The 20,387-nt window shown below is 39.6% G+C and overlaps 1 protein-coding gene across 1 annotated transcript; it reads left to right on the plus strand.

Moving 5' to 3' along the window:
• Positions 1-581: 581 nt before the first annotated feature.
• LOC103139494 (transcription factor SOX-6-like) lies at positions 582-19,462 on the plus strand. The gene is made up of 3 exons (XM_016672438.1): positions 582-652; positions 16,916-17,197; positions 19,387-19,462. Exons 1-3 carry the CDS (start codon positions 618-620, stop codon positions 19,460-19,462), a joined length of 393 nt encoding a protein of 130 aa, XP_016527924.1. The 5' UTR covers positions 582-617.
• Positions 19,463-20,387: the final 925 nt, after the last annotated feature.

Genomic DNA, 20,387 nt, shown 5'->3' on the forward strand with positions numbered 1-20,387 from the left:
TCCAGAGTGGATTGTTTTTTTTTTTTTTTTTTTTGTGGGTACGGCTTCTGAGCGACCTATACAAGTGGTGACATCATGACCACATCCTTTTGCCTCTTTGGCGCTGTGATTCCCAGCTTGGGTCCCTTGTGGCCGAGCTCCTAGAAGCCACAGCAGCCTCGCCACACATGGGCTGCAGCTGGACCACCGCTGGCTACTCTGAACAGACGGGTTCTGTGGTCACAGGGGCTGGATCCACATCCATATATCTGCACAAAGCCGTGGATACGGGCTGCATGGAGATCAGTAGGCAGGGTTTATTTGATGCTAACATATCATCAGCGCAAACCAATGTTGTATGCAAATCCAATCCCTCAATGGAAAGAGATGTAATTAATGATGTCAGTTCATAAAAAAGAGGATGGATTCCAAGTCATATTTTTTGCTTTAATTAAAGACATAAGATCGTGCATAAGAGGAAGATGTATGATCAATGTGTTTTTCTTTGCTTTATTCTCCCCTTTTCTTTTTTCCTCCTTCCCCATCTCTTGTTGCTCTTCTTCCTGATTATAACTCATTTCTCAGTTAAAAAAAAGATGTTCTCTGTGATTTTTCCTACCAGAACCCCACTCGCTGACATGGAGGGCTTTCTTCGTAGCAGCTTTTTACTGAGGTTAGTTTCATTTCCGTTGTTGCCATCTAGGATCACAGGTCGGGCGAGGGTGGTGTGGCAGGCACACGTTTGGGGGCAGGGGGGTTAATCTCTCTGACACATTGTTAGCTGTGGACTTTACCCCTTGTGTGTATGCGTGCGGGTGCACATGTTTGCGTGCGCGCATGTGTTTGTACATTTGAAAGACTGTCCAACATAGATTCTTGCATATTTACCCAAGCTGTCTGTTACAGTTGTGTTCATGTATTGCGTTGGCTGTGAAGCATGCTCACCCTTACAGCCTTGAGTCAGACTGAAAGCACACATCAACAACTTGACGGTCACATACACATGAGCTCGCCCCACCCCTTGCCTCCACTCATTTCACAGTTTTAACAGCCTGCAGGTCAAGCTCTCTGTGTCTTCATACTGCATGCTCTTGTCTGACCACTCTCCTCATCTGCCCCTGCCTTGCTAAACACCCTTATCAGGGCTGGCTGGTTGAGGCAATCACTGGCAAATCAGTCTTGTGATGTACTCTTGTTTCCCCTTTCCTTCCTGTGTTTGTCTTCACCCTAATGTAAAGATTTGCATTTTTTTTGTGTGTGTGTCTGCCTTTACACATCCTGGGATTCTAATTAAAAATGTGTGCTGTCATTACACACAGTGGAAGTAAATAAGCAAGCTTATTTACCATTGGCTCCTTTCCTAGTCAACCACCTTCTCTAGGCTCCAGTGTTGCTCCCTAATTAGGCCTGGCTCATTAAAAGCCACAGCAGCATCTGCCTTTCAAAGCTGCTGTCAGCCAAACTTTACTAAAGCTAATGAATCCTCTTTGATTTCTTTTTCAAAAGGTCACTTATTTGATTAAATTAACAGCATTTTTTTTTTCTCCCACAGAACGGTTGGGGGCATTTTAAAAAGAAAGGACAATTTGATACCATTACTCTTGCTCATCAAAGCGTCCTTCAGGAATTCAATAGGAAAATGTCTTGCCTATTTGAAATTGTTTTTATTTTTTCTAACAGATGGAATCTCACATTTATTACCTTAAAAGAGGAGGGAGGGGGGCGAAGCTATTTTATCTTAGCATTTCACCAAAAGGGGAATAAACTCTTAGCAAAATCATCCTGTTTGAGTTGACTTTACAAGGACGATTTTTTTTAACACATGCAAATCTATGAACCTTTTAATCTAAATTCTGTTGCACAAGACAAAAAAAAGCAACTTATCACTTACCTTTTAATTGTTTATATTATCACATTCTAACTTTATTTACAGTTGCCGCGCTTAAAAGGTAAAATGCAAACTGAAAAATGTACAATATAAACGACACCGGCTTCTTTGGTGGGGTGTAGCTGGTGGTTTTTCAGAAATAAACTTGTTTAATTTTTGAATGCGCGCTACCATTTCTCATTTCCGCTTTTGTAGCAGTCCTGCAAAGCGGATTTATCAGCACCTGTTGAAACCGGTTTTAATGGGCATCCAAAAAGATGAGCAGAGTCGTACATTTTGAACAGTTCACACGAGACGGTATTTTTAAAAGAGAAAAATTAGATCCTTCACCGAATGCTTCTTACCCTTTTCTCCCACTATATGTGACAGGTTTTTCAGTTGTTTTTTTTTTTTTTCAATGCCTTATTGCACCTCTAATGCACACCCTTCTGTCAATGTCAGTTTTAATTAAAGGCAGCAGCAGAAAGATATTATGCACACTGATTGAGGCCCAGACAATCGGGCCAAGATTAAAGGCAGGCTTTGCTTCAGGGTTAGCCCTTTTTGCTTTGATAAGACTTGTGTCCTGGAGTGGGAAGTGGGCTTTGAGGCAGGGGGTGAAATGGAAAGAAGCAGAGGTGGATAAGCACGGTTCTCCATTAAAGAATCCTAGTTTCTTTATTCTAAAAACAAAGTTAGGTCAAAGTGAGTTCTCTAAGCAGTGTCACACATACAAATCTTCTCCAGAGTGGATTGTTTTTTTTTTTTTTTTTTTACATTTTATGCTCCAGTACCTCATCACAGATGCTCCTTCTTTCATTAATGTGTTGAGTCATGAGTTTGGTTTTGAGTTGGCATGAGTTTTGGTGGCTCCAAATGAAACCACTTTCATTTTTAATAAACACGAAACCTGTTGCACAGTTATTGTGGCAAACACTTGGAAGTCAAACAGTTGGAGTCTTCGTTTTAAGCCCAACTCTCAAGCTTTTGTTTCTGTGTCTGGTTTTAGTAAATAGGGTTTTAAAAAAATTCTCTGAACTGAGCCAAAAGTTTTCTGTCTGACTGCCTACGATTTGTCACTCAGTCCTCCTCAGCTTCTTTGTTGATTTCGCCTTAGATCAATTTTTTATATGTCTAGGCAACGCATTTATCAGCTTCTTGTTTGCGCAGTCAAAAAAGCGAGAGGGAAAATGAGAGTGAGCAAAAGAGAGAAACGGGAAGGAACTAAGCGCAGATATGTGAACAGAAAGACAGAGAGATAATGACAGAAAGAGAGAGAGAGAGAAACAGAGAGAGAGAGAGAGAGAGAGAGAGAGGGAGACGGGCAGACAGAGAGATCTTCAGTCTTAGTGTACTCCCAGTGGGCAGGACCTCCCTCTACATTTTCACCATTATTTGATGTAATGAAAGGAGAAAGTGTGTAACATTGAGATTGTTAATTAATTTAGCCTAACAAGATGAAGATAAATGAAACCCACTGAAGGTTGACTAGACTAAGGGGCCCACTTAGCATTCCTTCTGCCCTCAAGCCCCGTTTTCTCCTCTCCCCTATTACAATGGAGCTCAACTAATAGCTGCAGAGCCATGTTTGTGCAACCGCAGCACGCTCTCCACCTGCGAGATTCGATGTGAAACTTTTTTTAAAAGAATTTTTTTTGCTGTTGATCTTTTTTTTTCCTTTTCAAGATGGCCTAAACTGCTCTGTAATTGAGTCAGTTTGGAGTGCAGACATGCGGCTTTCAAACTGAGCCAACCTGACATGATAGATAATGCTCAGCTGACATGCCTGATTTTGAACAACGCTGACTTTTTGATTGTACGTATGCCGATGAGTACAATCTGGTTTTTATTTTATTTTAGGAACACAGACACTTTTATTAGACCCTCTGCAAAACACAAACGGAGCTGTGCATATGTGGTCAATCGCTCCGACTGTTTTGAGGTTCTTCGCATCTCGTCGCATGAATTGGGGGGTGGGCTCTCAGTTATAGACTGGGGGGCTACATTAGAGAACACACACTCACAATAAATGGCAATAGACACACAAAAAGAAGAAAAGACATTTTTCATACAAAACCAGACAGTTGCCTTGATCCACAAGAAAATCAGTAGTCTATCTAACTCACTGGGCACTTTGTACAGCATCTTGAAGGCAGCACAGACCAATCATTATGACACCCATTCTTTGCTCCGCTCGTTCTGAAGTCAATCCACAATGGGTTGTTGATTGTATGGAAAACACTAGAACAATTATGTCCTCTGTTTTGGTGGCAGCGCAGCCTTTTTAAAGTGCAATCCTCCATAATGGCCTCATTATTGTTATTCTTGGAGCGGGACGCAGGAGGAAGAAGTAGCCTCTCGCAGTGCGTCATTATTTCGTAAATTTCGATTAGCTCATCATGCTGTCTCCTGGCAAACAGAGTCATGGCTAATTAAAAGTGGGTAAGCAAGCACTCCTTGCCTGTGACTTAAAAGGTAGCTCTCGATGGACTGTTAATATGAAAGAAATGGTAAAAAAAAAGGAGAGGATTAGAGCCGTTACCCTGGTAACTCCAACTTCCATCTGCGAGGGAACAATGAACTTGTGTTCCTCTACCACCTATGCCATGAAAAACAGAAAGCAGGCCAGTGAGTGTGCTGAAAGGACAGGACCCTTTTTAACAGCAAAGTGGGATTCAGGTCTAATAGGCTCTTTGGTGGGAGTTGTTAGGCGAGACCACTGGGGGATAGAAGACCACAGAAAAGTCGATGTGTTAACTTAGGACAGTGAAGTATTTTATTTTATTTTTTTAACAATAGCACTTTATTTTGTGCATTTATTGCTGCTTAAAATGACCAGCTTGGCAGAGAAAAGCTGTCAAAGCTGCTTTGATTTCCCAGTCATGTCTCATATGCTGAAACCTGAACTATATAAAAAATAATTTGAAACACAAGATTAATCTTAACTCACAATTACTGTTGAACAATTTTTCCCGATAAGTAATGGATTGCTGAAAAATTAGGCATAAATAAAAAAAAATAGTAGGGATTCATAGAAAAATCTGTTAAAATACCTCATATAGGAATGCTGCTGTTCTAAAACACAAGTTTGAATGATCCATGACTAGATAGGGACAGTGTGTGTGCTTCTCTTTAAGTTTTATGTCCCTTATTACAGCTGCAAAGCGTCTGCTCACATTAAGCAAATTTATGGCCGAGGCCAGCTGAACAGCAGTACAGGTTAATGAATTTGGCATAACTAATTAAATGTTATTGATGGATGAATATGAATCCTGTGTCCAGGACATCCAGCAGACAAAGGGGGCAAAAGTAAGAGAGCTGGGACAAAACGCCTGAGATAAAGCTGAAGACAAAATTCCTCTAGTGAAATGACCTGGTGAGATTATGTTTTGTTTTTGCAAACACAAAAACCTTTTCAGGTCCCAAATACTAAAGAAAGAAGGTTAAAATAACTTATTAATTTAAAAACTCGAACATCCTCACTAACATATTGTTCGATATGTTAAATGCAAGACAAGACAAATGGAAAAAAATGTGGGCAGAGTCATGTAAACAGGATCTTTCTGATCAACAGTCTGACGGTTTTGTCTTTCATCAAACAAGTGCTGCAATATAAAGGCGCCAATAAACAAATGAATAAAAAAATAATAATTTGAGACCCTCAAACAATAGGTAACAAATGAAGAAAAAATATCATTGCTAGGTGAATATTTGAAGATTTAAATTTTTAAAAATATGTATTTTTGCTATTTTCCATGCATGGTGATTTTGGCATATTTAGCTTAAATATTTCCCGCCACTCTCTCTTCCTCTGTTGTACTCTCACTAACTCCTCTACACACCATGTCTGACATGTGCTCCCTGAGAGCAAAGCCTTTCAATTTAGATTTCAATTATCATGTTAGTTTTGTGATTAGACTTTTAGTCCTCCAGGAATCAGACCTCTCTGCTCCTCTCTATTCCACTCTATTCCACTTCCCCTGCAATCACATCCCATCTGATGAATTGCGCATATAATTACGGAAGTTATTGAATATGCAGATCGCTGCTGACTCTTGGTGTGCAGTTCATATCGCATCAGCTCTAACTGTACCAAACAAGGGCCTCTGGTAAAGACCCACTCTCATAATGAGAGAGGGGTAACGTCAGCATGAAATAAAGGAAAGGGTGACCACAAACTGCGTGTACCTGTGTGTGTCCTAAAGAGCAAGCTGACTCTGGGCTCGGCCACACTCGGACCCAAAATCCAGCAAAGCACAGACTTGTCTGAGACCAGTCATTTCACAAGGTGTTTATGAATCAACCAAAATTAGGTATTTCCCCCATGTTACAGTATATTGCTACCATCATACTCGCCATCCCATGATGCAATTCCATGGAGGTTCTCAGAAGAGGGAGTGAAGCACTTTACAGGCACACCCACAAGAGGAGGATGTGGGAAACGCTTAAACTTTTGATAGCTTTTAGAGCGCTTCCCTGAAAAGCTGGCTTGCAAGCAAATAAGAAAATATATATATTTTTTTTCTGTCTACAGACAGCGAAGTCTTTGGACAAATCTAGCTGTCTAAAGACTTTGGATTTATTACTTGCTCCTCGACAGCTCCAAAAAAGAAAGATACATTCTACACAAAAAGTAACGGTTTGGGGATTTCTTTGGCTAAGATTCACAAAGAACTATGTCTTGTGTTTTTCATTTATGCTCCAGTCATGTATAGTTGATATGCCTGGCTAATACTTGAGAAGAAGATTTACAAATTGCATAGAAGCTGCATAACAGTTCACAGCGCGTAATCGTCCAAACAAATAAATAAACGTCTACTTTAAATCTCATAATGAGTTCTCAATGTGAAACCGTAAGGTGGATGGCTTAATTGATGTTTATTTACTCAATTTGTTTTTCTGTCAAAGTTTTCAGTTCTATTTAATAGTAAATGTATATATAAAGCTGTCTATTTGCACATAGGACCTGACTAATTGCAGATGCACTAAAAGAATATACAAGATCAGAATCAGTCATGTCCCTGGCAGATTTAGGTTTTAAGTTAACTTAAAAATTTTATCACCGTGTTTCTACTAATAAACAATCTGTGTAGGAAGCTGAAGACCAGGGTGACAGTAAGGAGGTCTTGTGGCCTCAAAGATCATCTTCATCATTAAAAGTCATCAAAATACCAGTGAAAACATTCAAAAAGCAGGCCAGGCATAATATGGGTTTGATTGCTGTAATAACAATAAAGATGTTTCATTTTAAAGGTATACATAATTGAAAACATTGCATTTTTAAATGCGATGTAAATAAAAATATCATTTTTTTAGACAACTTTTTTTGACAATGTTTTATTAACCTTTGAGCAATGCCTGTCTTATTTCCTTAAACCAAAATGTGCCAGGGATATAAATAAATTAGGCTCATCTTCCCAAACTAACCTCTAAGGTCTGCAAAAACAAATCCCTTGGAGTTCTGCAGTAAAACAAGGTAAATAATTTACTAAGTGACCACTGAAATTGTCCTGCCTCTTACTGTAAAAAGTGTGTTGCAAGTGTGGCGACCTTTGTCGAGTCCCACCTATTGTTTGCAGAATGGTTACACACTCCGCAGGCTGTGAAATACACATCTGCTCCCTTTAGGTCAGCGCAGAACAGATAGACAGGCGGGGTTTGTGCTTAGGCATGTGTGTGTGTGTCTGTTGGGTCCTCAGCTACCTTTCTACACAGCTTAGCTGTAGCCTCTATCTTCTTATCAAATATTTGTCTGTCCTTCACTCACTATCTGCTCTCCTTTCTGTTTGCTTTGTTTATTGAAACCTATCTCAGGCAGATTGGCAACCTTTTCTGAAAGATTGTTGCATAACATCTGTGAAATTAGTGCTTCTGTACGTACATTTTATTCATTTTTTTCCTTCGGTGTTCTTAGGATTTTTATTGACTTCTTGAGACGAGGATTTTCCACATACAAAGTAAATTCCCGTTCTTATTCAAGTGATTTCACTTTTATCCCGGGGAGCGAGGCGAAGCGCGCTGCATCCCCTGCATTGTGCTCAGCTGAGGCTGAGCATAACGACTGTGGTGGCAAGAAACCACAACAGAGCCAGGGCACTGCTGCCTGAGAACCAGAGGCCCGTGGCCCGCAGCCAAACACACACAAATCCTGCTGCACACTTGTGGCTTTTTAAGAAAGCAATTTAGTTAATGATTTCATTTTGGAACCCTGTCATGACGCTTGTGTTGTCTGAGCAAGCCTGCAAAAGAACTGCGAAACCAACACAAAGGGGAAGGTATCAGTAAACACACGCTACTGCCTGCAACCGCAGAAAAAATAACATACAGCTGAGAGCAAAATGGCATAAAAACACATTAGCAATAGACTCTGTTAGGTACAGTTTTAATGGTGTTTGCTCTGGATGAGGGCAGAGAGGCGTCGAAGCCACTGGTGAGACATTTCGTGTTTCAGTCAGCATTTAATCCACTACAGTACCCAATTCCTCAGCATTGGAAATGCAGCACATTTTTCTGTTCGACCATGTCTGTCAGCTCTCTGATTATATTAGAGCCATGTTTCACATTCATTTACTTGGGTTTCCTCCGTGCCGCACCGTGAATGAAACCATTTCAGCATTGCTAAAACAGCACCATGTACATGTCTTTGTGGTGAAGCAAATTTTTAGGCAATTACCCAGATCAGTGGCCGAAGCTTCTGGTTTTTTTTTTTTTTTCTTCCCCCGTCATATCTCCCCCTTTTTCTTTCCTGTTGAGAGTTTTTCTCTGATTCTCTCTCTCTCTCTTTCTGTTTTGGCTGTCAATCACACGTTGTAGGTTTTAACCACCTCCAAACAGAGCCAGGCAGCAGCCATTCATTTGGCTTCATCCTATCCAACCTGTCAGAATGACACACACTGTTGACCATGCTTTCTATTCAGCTCCAGCAAATTAATTGGTTTCAGCAGTTTAAATCAGCAATCAATGTCAGTTTTCCCAACATAATAAGCCTTAATCATAAATCTTTGAGGTGTGGCTCGCCTGACCCCTATTCATCATGGCTCAGCTACAGTAGATGGCCTCATCTGGGTGGAGCAAATGAACTACCCCTGTTTTGATTTTCCAATTGATGTGTCACATGAAAGGTGGCTACTCAGCCCAACTATATCCCAGTTCTCCTAATATCCAGAGGCCCGCAGACAAAGAAGGGGAATAAAAAAGGCTTGTATAAAAGGTACAGTCCTTACTGAAGTATGCAGACTCCCCTCAAATCCCTATATTTTGTCAAGTTAAAACTACACCTTAATAGACAGTAGCAGACAGAAAATAATTGTAGAGTGGAATAAAACTCAGACAGTGTCCAAAATGTTCCAAATAAAAATTAGGAAAGCGTGATTTACCTTTGTCATCATCCACCCTTTTTACTTTGATACAGCTAAAAAAAAAAAATTAAAAAAAAAAAAAAATCGAGTGCAACCAAATGCATAAAATAATAAAAAAGAACACTCTCAGTATACAGCAGTTGTTCTGCAAAAGCCTCAGAGATTTGTCAGAGAACATTAAATCCATACAGCTTCAGGTTAAGGCTGTGGAGCCGTTTTTAAGTCAAGGTTAGGTTTTAAAAAATATCCCAAGTTTGGACATTTCCTGTAACACTGCTCTATTATCTGAAATTGACTTACCAAGGCAACACTGTCCTCATAAATTATTATGCAAAGAATGTTAATGAGAGGAGCAGCTTAGAGGCCCGTGGTAACTCGGCAGAGCTACAGAGATCCACTGCTTGGGGGGAGAAATAATTTGACAACACAAATATTTGTTTCAGCCTTTATGAAAGAATTACAAGAAGAAAGATTGTTGTAGAAATAAAGCTAAATGAAGCCTGTATAAGGGATGCAAGAAACATGCAGGAATGTGGTCTGCTCAGAGATCGAAGTTGAATATTTTGAATTAACACAAGGTTTTCTCAGCGAAACAAAACTGTAGCATTGTTAAACCTGAACTATTTCGTAAATGGGCAAACATTTCAATCTCCAGATGTGATAAGACGGTGGTGAAAAATTGCTCCACTAAGTATTCATTTGGTGGATTAAAAACACACCGTTTTTTATGATTTCATTGGTTGAATTTTGCGACGATGCACTACTTTGCATTATGTCTGTAAAATTCAAATACATGTTAAGTTTCTGACTTTAATATGACAAATGTGGAAAAAGTAAAAAAGGGTGTGAAAAGGCCAGTTCTCTTCTGTGCGACTGTAAAACTACGATAATAAATGTCACTGTTTTTTTTTTTTAGTGAACAAAATGGGAGCGAAAGCAAAAGAAGGTTTACATTTTCAGCCTATAATCTAAAACAGTATGCGATTATGAGTAACAAAAAAGGCAACTTCTTTATTTCTAACAATAAAAAAAAACGGCAGAAAGACAACAGAAAATAAACTTTTTTTTTAATTAGAATTGTGAAGTTTATATCATTTGGAAAAACAGCATCCTGCCACTTGTGTGTGAGCCTTTCCATTATTTCTTTGGCAGCTGGGCCAGATATTACTCCACATTTTAAGTGCATTCTTTACTGCACTGAGAAACTTGCAAATGCCAGAATGGGCCTCGTCTAAATGGGGCTTTGTTTAAGATTTTTTTTTTTTGCAGAAACGGCGCCCTGCTCTATATGTCATCTGTCACTGTTTCTTCTTTCTTTCCTTAAACAATTCTCAATTGCTTCCATCAAAATAGTCCAGGTTGCACGAACAGAAGATTTCTTTATGATTGAGTTCCTGCCAAATACCAGTCTCTGTTTTCCTTCTGCCGCTCACAAAGGGCTCATAACTTACTGTCAACCATGAGGGAAACCGCAAAGCTCCACTGTTGCTCATCAAATTCAGTTATGTTACTTGATGGCTTGACTCTCTGCGAGATTTGCTCAAGTGCTGCAGTAGCACTACAAAGAATTTTGAAAGTAAACAGGCCCAAAGAAAGGGAGGAGAAAATACTTTGTGAGCATATTGTATTCATTTCACCTTAATGCATCCTCCTCCAGCTAGTCATTTGTGCTTGTTAAGGCCATTAACAATTTTTTTGTTTTGTTTTTTTTTGTAGTTTTTTTGCATTCCCATTTTTCATGTCCGAGAGCATACACATGAGTAAACTTGTGTGTGTCCTGCAGAACTGAGAGGCTGTTATGCCATCGAGGTCTGAGCTTGTATCCTGGGATCAGAAAAAAATTGCCGATGGCACAGGGGGAGTGAAAGAGGAGGAGAAGGAGGAGGGTGGGGGAGGAGGCGCAGGGATCGAGCCTGTGAGTGCTCATCGACCCTTCCCGATTAGACAGAGACTTTTAAGCACTCTCACACCTGCATCACCCCTTACCTTGGGTGGAGGGGGGCGGGGGGGCAAGTATACCAAGCACGCTGTCACGGCAGCTGCGCGAGTGTTTAAAGTGAGCTGTAAGGAAGCTCCTCTAGCAACATATTATTGCAAATAATTTTCCCTGCAAAGTAATTATCAATGCTCTGCTCAGTATGTAAAGTGTGCACTTCAGGTGGCTTGCTTAATTTGCTCTGGGTGGCTATCATTTGAGTGTGGATTTTTAACTGTGGCAACGGCAGCGGTTTCTAATGGAGAAGGTATCAGGAGAGAATGTGAAGTGAAGATGAAGTGCCGCCGTAATTGAGTTGACTTTTTGCAGGGGAAGGTCAACAATAATGGAGCAACAATTTAAACAAATTCATTTAGACAATTCTGCCGTCTCTGTGCGGCAGTCGGAGGGAAAAATTAGCAATTTCTGGGCCACACTTTTATATCTTTATCTAAGTATTCTGTCCGGCAAAAAAAAAAAAAAAAAAATGAATATTGTTCTTTTCATACAGCTCGTTTTAAAACAGCAGGCATTATGCAACAAGCAAGTATGTGCAAGCATGCACATTTTCATGAATGGAAGACGGCGCACACAATATAGGGCCCACATTAAGGGCTGATTATGTATCCAAGAAACCTGGCTGCTGCACAGCATGGCACAATTACAATGGAGGGTGATAATTTAATTGTGCTAAACGGTGGATTCTGTGTCAGTGCTCCTCCAGCTGGGAGCTGTCAGGTAGTTATATCTCATTATGGCAGGGGAAGAACCCAGAGGAACCCAACCATGACACCTGTTACAACACGAGGAACCCCTGAAGGGAAACACATAGATGACTTTTTTTCCCCGCTTTTTTTTCTTTCTTTCTCTCTTTCTCTCTCTCACGCACAGGCACTCGTGCATACACACACACACACACACACACACACACAGTCCCAGCACTAGTTTCTGTGTGTAATTTGATTTTACTTACATGACAGTAAGAATGATTTTAAATCATTATTAATTTTATTGAAAGTGTTCAAGCTTGGTTTTATGGGGAGCATGAAAAGGATTCATGTTTCCATAAAAACACTTATGCACATTTTCATAATGTTAAAAAAAAAGATTAGTAGAGTAAATAAACAACAAAATGAACCTTTCTGAATAAGTTTTCTAAACATATTTTTATGGGTTTCTTTCAGATTATGTTAATGGGTTTTTATAAAGTTTGACAAAAGAATCACACTGTAATTATTTGACGAAAGTTTCACTTAATTTATCTCTGTTTATATGGGCTGTATCCTTCATTTTGTTTTTTTTGTTTTGTTTTGTTTTGTTTCTTTTTTTATCACAACTTTATCTCCAATTAATTTCAGCATTTTAGGATTGGTTGAAAGTTTGTTAAGTGGACCTTAAGATTTGTTTTGCCTGAATGCCTGTTCTGCTTTTTGAACCGAATTAACAAAAAAAATATATATAACTTTTTAAACAATTTATCTCTGTTTACTTTGTGTCCTATTATTTGGGACACATGTTTACTTGTGTACAATTATGCCATTTATGTCCAGTTATTCACCTTTCCTGTCCAGTTTTATTTTGGCAATTTATTTATTTTTTACTATTTACTCTATTCTCTGTTTTATACTTGCAAACACTTTTTTTTCTCACAATCAAAGCCCGAAGATCCGCGGAGGCACTAAACCAGACAAGTGGGTGGGATGAGGGGGTAGTAGTGATGGTGGAGGGGGGCGGGGGGGCGGTGTGGGGTTACTTATCACCATTGTCTATAAAAGGTAAACAGTGTGAAAGAGCAGATACGGCAGACGAAAGCAGGCCAGACCCTTTTATGATGAAAGAGGAAATGGGATAGCTGGGGACACATGGCCCAGCAGTCACAAGACCCCTGAGATGAGCGCCGCACAGCACCCCTCTAATACTTACCAATTAGGCAGAGGCTGTTTTGCACGATGATGAAACATTATCTCGGGGAACAATTCATGACTCAAAGCATTCCAGGCCACATGAGCCTGTGGCTAGAGAACTTAAGTCCTAATCCTTCAAATGTGTGCAATATTGTCAGCTATATATAGACCGTGCTGCTTCTTTATCTGACCCCGTCTCGTCGCTGCCACAGGTCTTCAAAATGACCGAGGCTTTGTCTTTAAGGAAAATCGCGCCTATTGCTTAATGTAATTTGGATCTGATTCAACAGCTGAACACATTTTCCGTTGTAGTGTGTGAAAGTGTACAGCCTATTTCCTTTATATTTGAATAATTCATGTATATGGGGCTATTTGAAGAATACAGTGCAATTGTCCAAACAGGGCTGTTTTGCTAATTTTATTTTTTTTTGCGTGCATGGAGGCCAACAGAGATAACAAACCTGTTCCATCAAAAAATATGCAATCGTTTTCCACACGCTTTTACCACATTCGAATGAATTCTACCCTTTTTCTGTTTTTTTTTTTGCACCTCATCCAGAGTCTTTGTTGTGTCAGCACCGATCTACTGCGCACGTACCCCTTTAGATCTCAGAGGCTTGTGATCCCCACTCTGAAGAAGAGGAGGAAAATACTGTACGCTTGCCCTCAGATATTTTCAGAGAATTATTGCCACTCTTCCCCTTTTCCTCTTCAATAATATGAGGTAGTATTGTATGGGGCTTGTCAGAAGATGGGGGTGGGGCAGAAGGATTTCTCTCCACTCTTTAGCTGCCTGAGCGCAGCCCTCCCAGCGCTGCTAATAAATTATTAACTCCTGCTGACAAATACTGTTATGGAGCCTGCTGCAGATCTGTTGCATTCTTTAACAAGATTGCTGTAGACACATGTTACAGGAGGATGGAGTCTCCACTGCTGCCTCTCTTCTTTGCTCCCTGTCTATCGTCTTCCCTCGCTCACGCCTCAGCAGTTTGACTGATGGCTGGAGACCAAAGTAAAAGTGCCTCAGAGACTGAATATTTTAGTGGTAAAATAATACCACTTGATTTACTGTGTAATACAAAAGCAGTGCTTTGTTTCGCGCTCACACTCCATTGAAGACGAGGCGCTTGTTTCGCTTCAGGCTCAAGCTTTTTGGGTGCATGAATAAAAAATACGTCGGATCCTACGTGATCGGCCCGCTCCCACCACTCACACACACGTGAACCCCCCAATTCCACCCACCGTTAAGCACGTGCGCTGAACTTTGCTCTGACTCTTGATTTTCAATTAACGGCACACAGTTTTGAAGCCGGGATTCGATCAGATATAATTGCAGGAAACAATTTAATGGCTGATTAAAATTGAAGGCTAAGTTCCACTAAAAAATACAGCCAACAACACTTCTGAGCGCCGAGGCTGAAAGACGGGGAGACAGAGACGAGCTCAGGTCTGCTAATCAAAAAGGTTGGCTCCGAACACAATTTCTTTGGGAACTTCAGATATTCCTGTTCCGTTATGAAATATTTGTATTACTCTTCTTCTAGTTTCTTGTTTTGATTTTTCAGTCCATTATATGTTTTTAGCCCATTGGCATGCAAACAAATTATGATAATAATTCCTCTTAATGTGAGCATAGATAAAAGATCTCATGTGTCAGTGAGTTAAGACCAAGAACCATCAGACCTTAAGTCCTTATTAGTAAAGTATCCGTTCTTACATAGAGCATATCTTTGCTTGTCTTGTACTGCTTGGCTTTCAGCAGAGAGTGCAAGGACACCACAGCACCATGCTCTGCCTCAGCCTTGAGTGTCCCCTCCACACACCCCTCCCTAGGTTCTACTAGTAAGTTAAGATTGGAAGTAAAGTGCTGTCACACTGACCCCTGTGGATAGAGCAGGAGAACAGGGCAGATGGTGATCAGGGATGAAGTTTATCATAACAAATACTTGGTTTTATCACTAGTCGGGTATTGCAAATATGCCAGTTCCCCTTGAGCTTTTTTTTTTTTTTTTTTACATTTTGTCATGTAGTAATCTCTAACATCGGTGAGTTTAATTGCCATGTTTTTGTGATAGGCCACCCAAATGTAATGAATGACTGTGTAGCTGCAGAGCATGTTTTCTGTTTGCCATGAAGAGATTTGGAGAAAAATGTGTGAGTGCTACTCTGGTCTGGTAAGACTGAAAATGTTTTTTTTTTTTTTTTTTTCTTAAATGCAAATTGCTAAGTGTGACGGAAAACTAAGACCACACCCACTGTAAGAAATGGTGGTGGGAGCATCATGCTTTGGGAGCAGGGAAACTTACCAGGGTTAGTTTAAAAATGGGACAAAGCAAGATACAGGGTTATTTATTGCTGAAGAAAATATGTTTGAGAATATTTTTGTGGTAAAATAATACCACTAAAAAAATACTTGTTCACATTTCAGCAGAACAACCTAAAATATACAGCCAGAGCTACAATGAAAACAGTTTAAATCAAAGCAGAATCAGTGGGAATACTTAGGTTCACTCTTCATTCAGTCTGACTGCGCTTAAGCTTTTTTTCTGAACGAAATGGGGAGAAATCCAGGTTACTTAAGGGTAGAGTCATACCCTAAAACCATACACACTTATCACTGTAAGTGCAGGAGAAGTTGGTTATAATTGACTCAGGGGGCAGAATGCATTTGCGCACTGCACCTTTTAGATTTTCATAAGTAATTCATTTATTTCCATTCATTATTTTGTCATACATGTCAATCACCTGAAATCCCATGTAGCTTTATAGATGTAATGTGACAAAACGTAAAGTATTTCAATCAGTTTAAGTACCTTTGGAAAGTACCATTAAAACAAAGACCCGTGAATCCGCACCGCCAAATCTATATTCCACTTCCTATGTCACTCAAATATTAAAATACCTGTCTGCTTAACTTTACAATGTTGAGTTTTGAATAGTTTATATTAATTAGTCTATGTATCCTGCAACTGAAAATAAATAAATAAATAATGGTAACAAGCAAAAACTGGAGAATTAAATTATTAAAAACTAATTATTCTCCAGCTTCCTTTCTCCACTTTATAACACAGGAAGGCCACATTATTCCCTTTTTAATTGATTATCAAATGCATAATTAGATTTTCTTGCACAGTGTTTAATTTTATTCATTGCAACATACAGCATGAGTGTGACCTCATTAATTGTGAAAACAAAATGGAACTGGTTGTGTGAATAGTAAAAACACTCAAACGGAAAAAAGGCCAGGTTGTAAAAAGGCGACAGAAATTTGAATTCAAATTTGTTTTCTTTCCGTCTGATTTGTCAAGTACATCTTTCACTGTGATATTCAGGAAAGCACGCACCAGATTTTTGAATAGTTCCCAGCTTTTTTTTTTTTTTTAAAGGGTACTTTTATTCTAAATAAAATTGGCTGTTTGGGTCTGATTGCTTCAAAGTAAAATCACCTCAAACAAGGAAAACTAAAGATGTTTGAAGGACAAAACCAAATGGAAGATTAGTCAGACAGTGCATGAAAAAGAAAGGTAAGAAAATAAACCGTTCCTTTAAAAATACCTTGGAAAATTTGCTTTAAAAAAATCTGGTTTTTCACTTCTTATGGGGATGCAGTTCTACTTATTGGCTGACCTTCTGTGGTAGATTTTTGGGCAAATCCAAAGGACACATGATTCCAAACGAATATCAAGTCATCCATCTGAACCGAACTTTATTAGGGACTCGATGACACGCAGAACAGACCAGCAACACGCATGACAACCGGTGATATTCGGGAATTGGAGTTTGCGACAGAATTTCACGTCTTTTTCTCTACTTTTGTTTTGTTGCCCTGCAGCAGAGTCATGTCTTCTAAGCAAGCCACATCACCTTTTGCATCTGTGGTTGACGGTGACGATGCTATGAGTCAGGAGCACTTGTCTTGGGAGAAAGACGAAAGCGCAGAGGCCCACGGCACCCCCCAGCTGCCCCTGCACAGTTTGCTCCACGGCAAAGCCCCCGATGAAATGCAGCCGCTCAGCAGCGTGCCACCAGAGAGCGACTGGGACAGCCTGGTGTCAGCACAGCAGCGCATGGTAAGGCATGCACACAACGCACTGCAAAATTTCAATCTATTGCAGTCCTCTGACAAAAAAAACAAACAAAAAAACAAAAATCCTTTGTATGGATAAAATAGTTGGAAAAAAAATAAAGAATCACCTTTAGCTTCTGGCAATGTTAAAAATGAATAGCAATAAACAGTGTTTGCACTGAAATCCACTGATATGTTGAAGTGTGAAATCACAAAGACATTCCCTTTAGAAATAACAAGAGAAAGATCTCATACCTGAGTGCCTCAAAAGACCCAGTGAATTTTTAGAAGTGAAAAGTAAGTTTTCTATGTGTCTCAAAAAGTGTTTAAAGTCTTTTTACTTCTAGTTTCGATGCCTTTGTGGTGGGAATTTAAGCATAAAAGGAAAGCCTTGCAAAAGAGAACAAAAAAAAAAATGCCTATTAGTGAACACGATGTGCTTATGCCCTCCCTGAGGTATTCAAATACAAAATGATCAGACTTTCATTGTTTCTAGCTTGCACAAAGAAGCTTTATCCTTCATTTTACCAGCCTTATGGTTCCTTAATGCCATAGAACCTTTAGAGCTGCCGTCTTCAAAAGGGAATACTTAAAAAACACCACACTATGAGTCACTATTTGGGGGTCAAACAGATGATCCCACACTCTTTTCTGAATGTTGGCTTACAGAATGAAGTCAGACAAGGTGTAAAGGAAAGGTATACTTTTCTACCCCAATTTGCATGCTTTGGTTTTTGTTGCTGCTAAAAAAAGATGTCTTTTCGGAGACCCACAGCGAGAAAACAGCAAGGCCCCGGGGGACCATGTGCATTCTAAACGTAGAGCAGTTTTGATGTGAGCAGAGCAAGGAAGAGCAGATACACTTGTGGGCTATAGATGCAGGAGGCAGGTGGTTGTCTGTACCAGTGGGTCTCTGAAGTAACTCTGCATCCGGCTGCTGAGACCCTCCACAGCAATGCAGCACAACACGTACATGAACAGGTCCTGTAGCGGACATAGCNTCTAAGTATTCTGTCCGGCAAAAAAAAAAAAAAAAAAGAATATATATATATGTATACATATATATATATTGTTCTTTTCATACAGCTCGTTTTAAAACAGCAGGCATTATGCAACAAGCAAGTATGTGCAAGCATGCACATTTCCATGAATGGAAGACGGCGCACACAATATAGGGCCCACATTAAGGGCTGATTATGTATCCAAGAAACCTGGCTGCTGCACAGCATGGCACAATTACAATGGAGGGTGATAATTTAATTGTGCTAAACGGTGGATTCTGTGTCAGTGCTCCTCCAGCTGGGAGCTGTCAGGTAGTTATATCTCATTATGGCAGGTGAAGAACCCAGAGGAACCCAACCATGACACCTGTTACAACACGAGGAACCCCTGAAGGGAAACACATAGATGACTTTTTTTCCCCGCTTTTTTTTCTTTCTTTCTCTCTTTCTCTCTCTCACGCACAGGCACTCGTGCATACACACACACACACACACACACACACACAGTCCCAGCACTAGTTTCTGTGTGTAATTTGATTTTACTTACATGACAGTAAGAATGATTTTAAATCATTATTAATTTTATTGAAAGTGTTCAAGCTTGGTTTTATGGGGAGCATGAAAAGGATTCATGTTTCCATAAAAACACTTATGCACATTTTCATAATGCTAAAAAACAAAGATTAATAGAGTAAATAAACAACAAAATGAACCTTTCTGAATAAGTTTTCTAAACATATTTTTATGGGTTTCTTTCAGATTATGTTAATGGGTTTTTATAAAGTTTGACAAAAGAATCACACTGTAATTATTTGACGAAAGTTTCACTTAATTTATCTCTGTTTATATGGGCTGTATCCTTCATTTTGTTTTTTTTGTTTTGTTTTGTTTTGTTTCTTTTTTTATCACAACTTTATCTCCAATTAATTTCAGCATTTTAGGATTGGTTGAAAGTTTGTTAAGTGGACCTTAAGATTTGTTTTGCCTGAATGCCTGTTCTGCTTTTTGAACCGAATTAACAAAAAAAATATATATAACTTTTTAAACAATTTATCTCTGTTTACTTTGTGTCCTATTATTTGGGACACATGTTTACTTGTGTACAATTATGCCATTTATGTCCAGTTATTCACCTTTCCTGTCCAGTTTTATTTTGGCAATTTATTTATTTTTTACTATTTACTCTATTCTCTGTTTTATACTTGCAAACACTTTTTTTTTTTTTCGCAATCAAAGCCCGAAGATCCGCGGCAGCACTAATCAAAGCCCGAAGATCCGCGGCAGCACTAAACCAGACAAGTGGGTGGGATGAGGGGGTAGTAGTGATGGTGGAGGGGGGGACGGTGTGGGGTTACTTATCACCATTGTCTATAAAAGGTAAACAGTGTGAAAGAGCAGATACGGCAGACGAAAGCAGGCCAGACCCTTTTATGATGAAAGAGGAAATGGGATAGCTGGGGACACATGGCCCAGCAGTCACAAGACCCCTGAGATGAGCGCCGCACAGCACCCCTCTAATACTTACCAATTAGGCAGAGGCTGTTTTGCACGATGATGAAACATTATCTCGGGGAACAATTCATGACTCAAAGCATTCCAGGCCACATGAGCCTGTGGCTAGAGAACTTAAGTCCTAATCCTTCAAATGTGTGCAATATTGTCAGCTATATATAGACCGTGCTGCTTCTTTATCTGACCCCGTCTCGTCGCTGCCACAGGTCTTCAAAATGACCGAGGCTTTGTCTTTAAGGAAAATCGCGCCTATTGCTTAATGTAATTTGGATCTGATTCAACAGCTGAACACATTTTCCGTTGTAGTGTGTGAAAGTGTACAGCCTATTTCCTTTATATTTGAATAATTCATGTATATGGGGCTATTTGAAGAATACAGTGCAATTGTCCAAACAGGGCTGTTTTGCTAATTTTATTTTTTTTTGCGTGCATGGAGGCCAACAGAGATAACAAACCTGTTCCATCAAAAAATATGCAATCGTTTTCCACACGCTTTTACCACATTCGAATGAATTCTACCCTTTTTCTGTTTTTTTTTTTGCACCTCATCCAGAGTCTTTGTTGTGTCAGCACCGATCTACTGCGCACGTACCCCTTTAGATCTCAGAGGCTTGTGATCCCCACTCTGAAGAAGAGGAGGAAAATACTGTACGCTTGCCCTCAGATATTTTCAGAGAATTATTGCCACTCTTCCCCTTTTCCTCTTCAATAATATGAGGTAGTAT

Source organism: Poecilia formosa, unplaced genomic scaffold (assembly GCF_000485575.1).
Source record: "Poecilia formosa unplaced genomic scaffold, Poecilia_formosa-5.1.2 Scaffold61, whole genome shotgun sequence".
Lineage (NCBI taxonomy): Eukaryota > Metazoa > Chordata > Actinopteri > Cyprinodontiformes > Poeciliidae > Poecilia > Poecilia formosa.

Coding starts and splice junctions, on each gene's coding strand:
- LOC103139494 (XM_016672438.1), top strand. CDS start 618: ATGGAGGGCTTTCTTCGTAGCAGCTTTTTACTGAG. Junction 653..16,915: donor CGTAGCAGCTTTTTACTGAG/GTTAGTTTCATT, acceptor GTTGCCCTGCAG/CAGAGTCATGTCTTCTAAGC. Junction 17,198..19,386: donor CAAAATTTCAATCTATTGCA/GTCCTCTGACAA, acceptor TCGCAATCAAAG/CCCGAAGATCCGCGGCAGCA.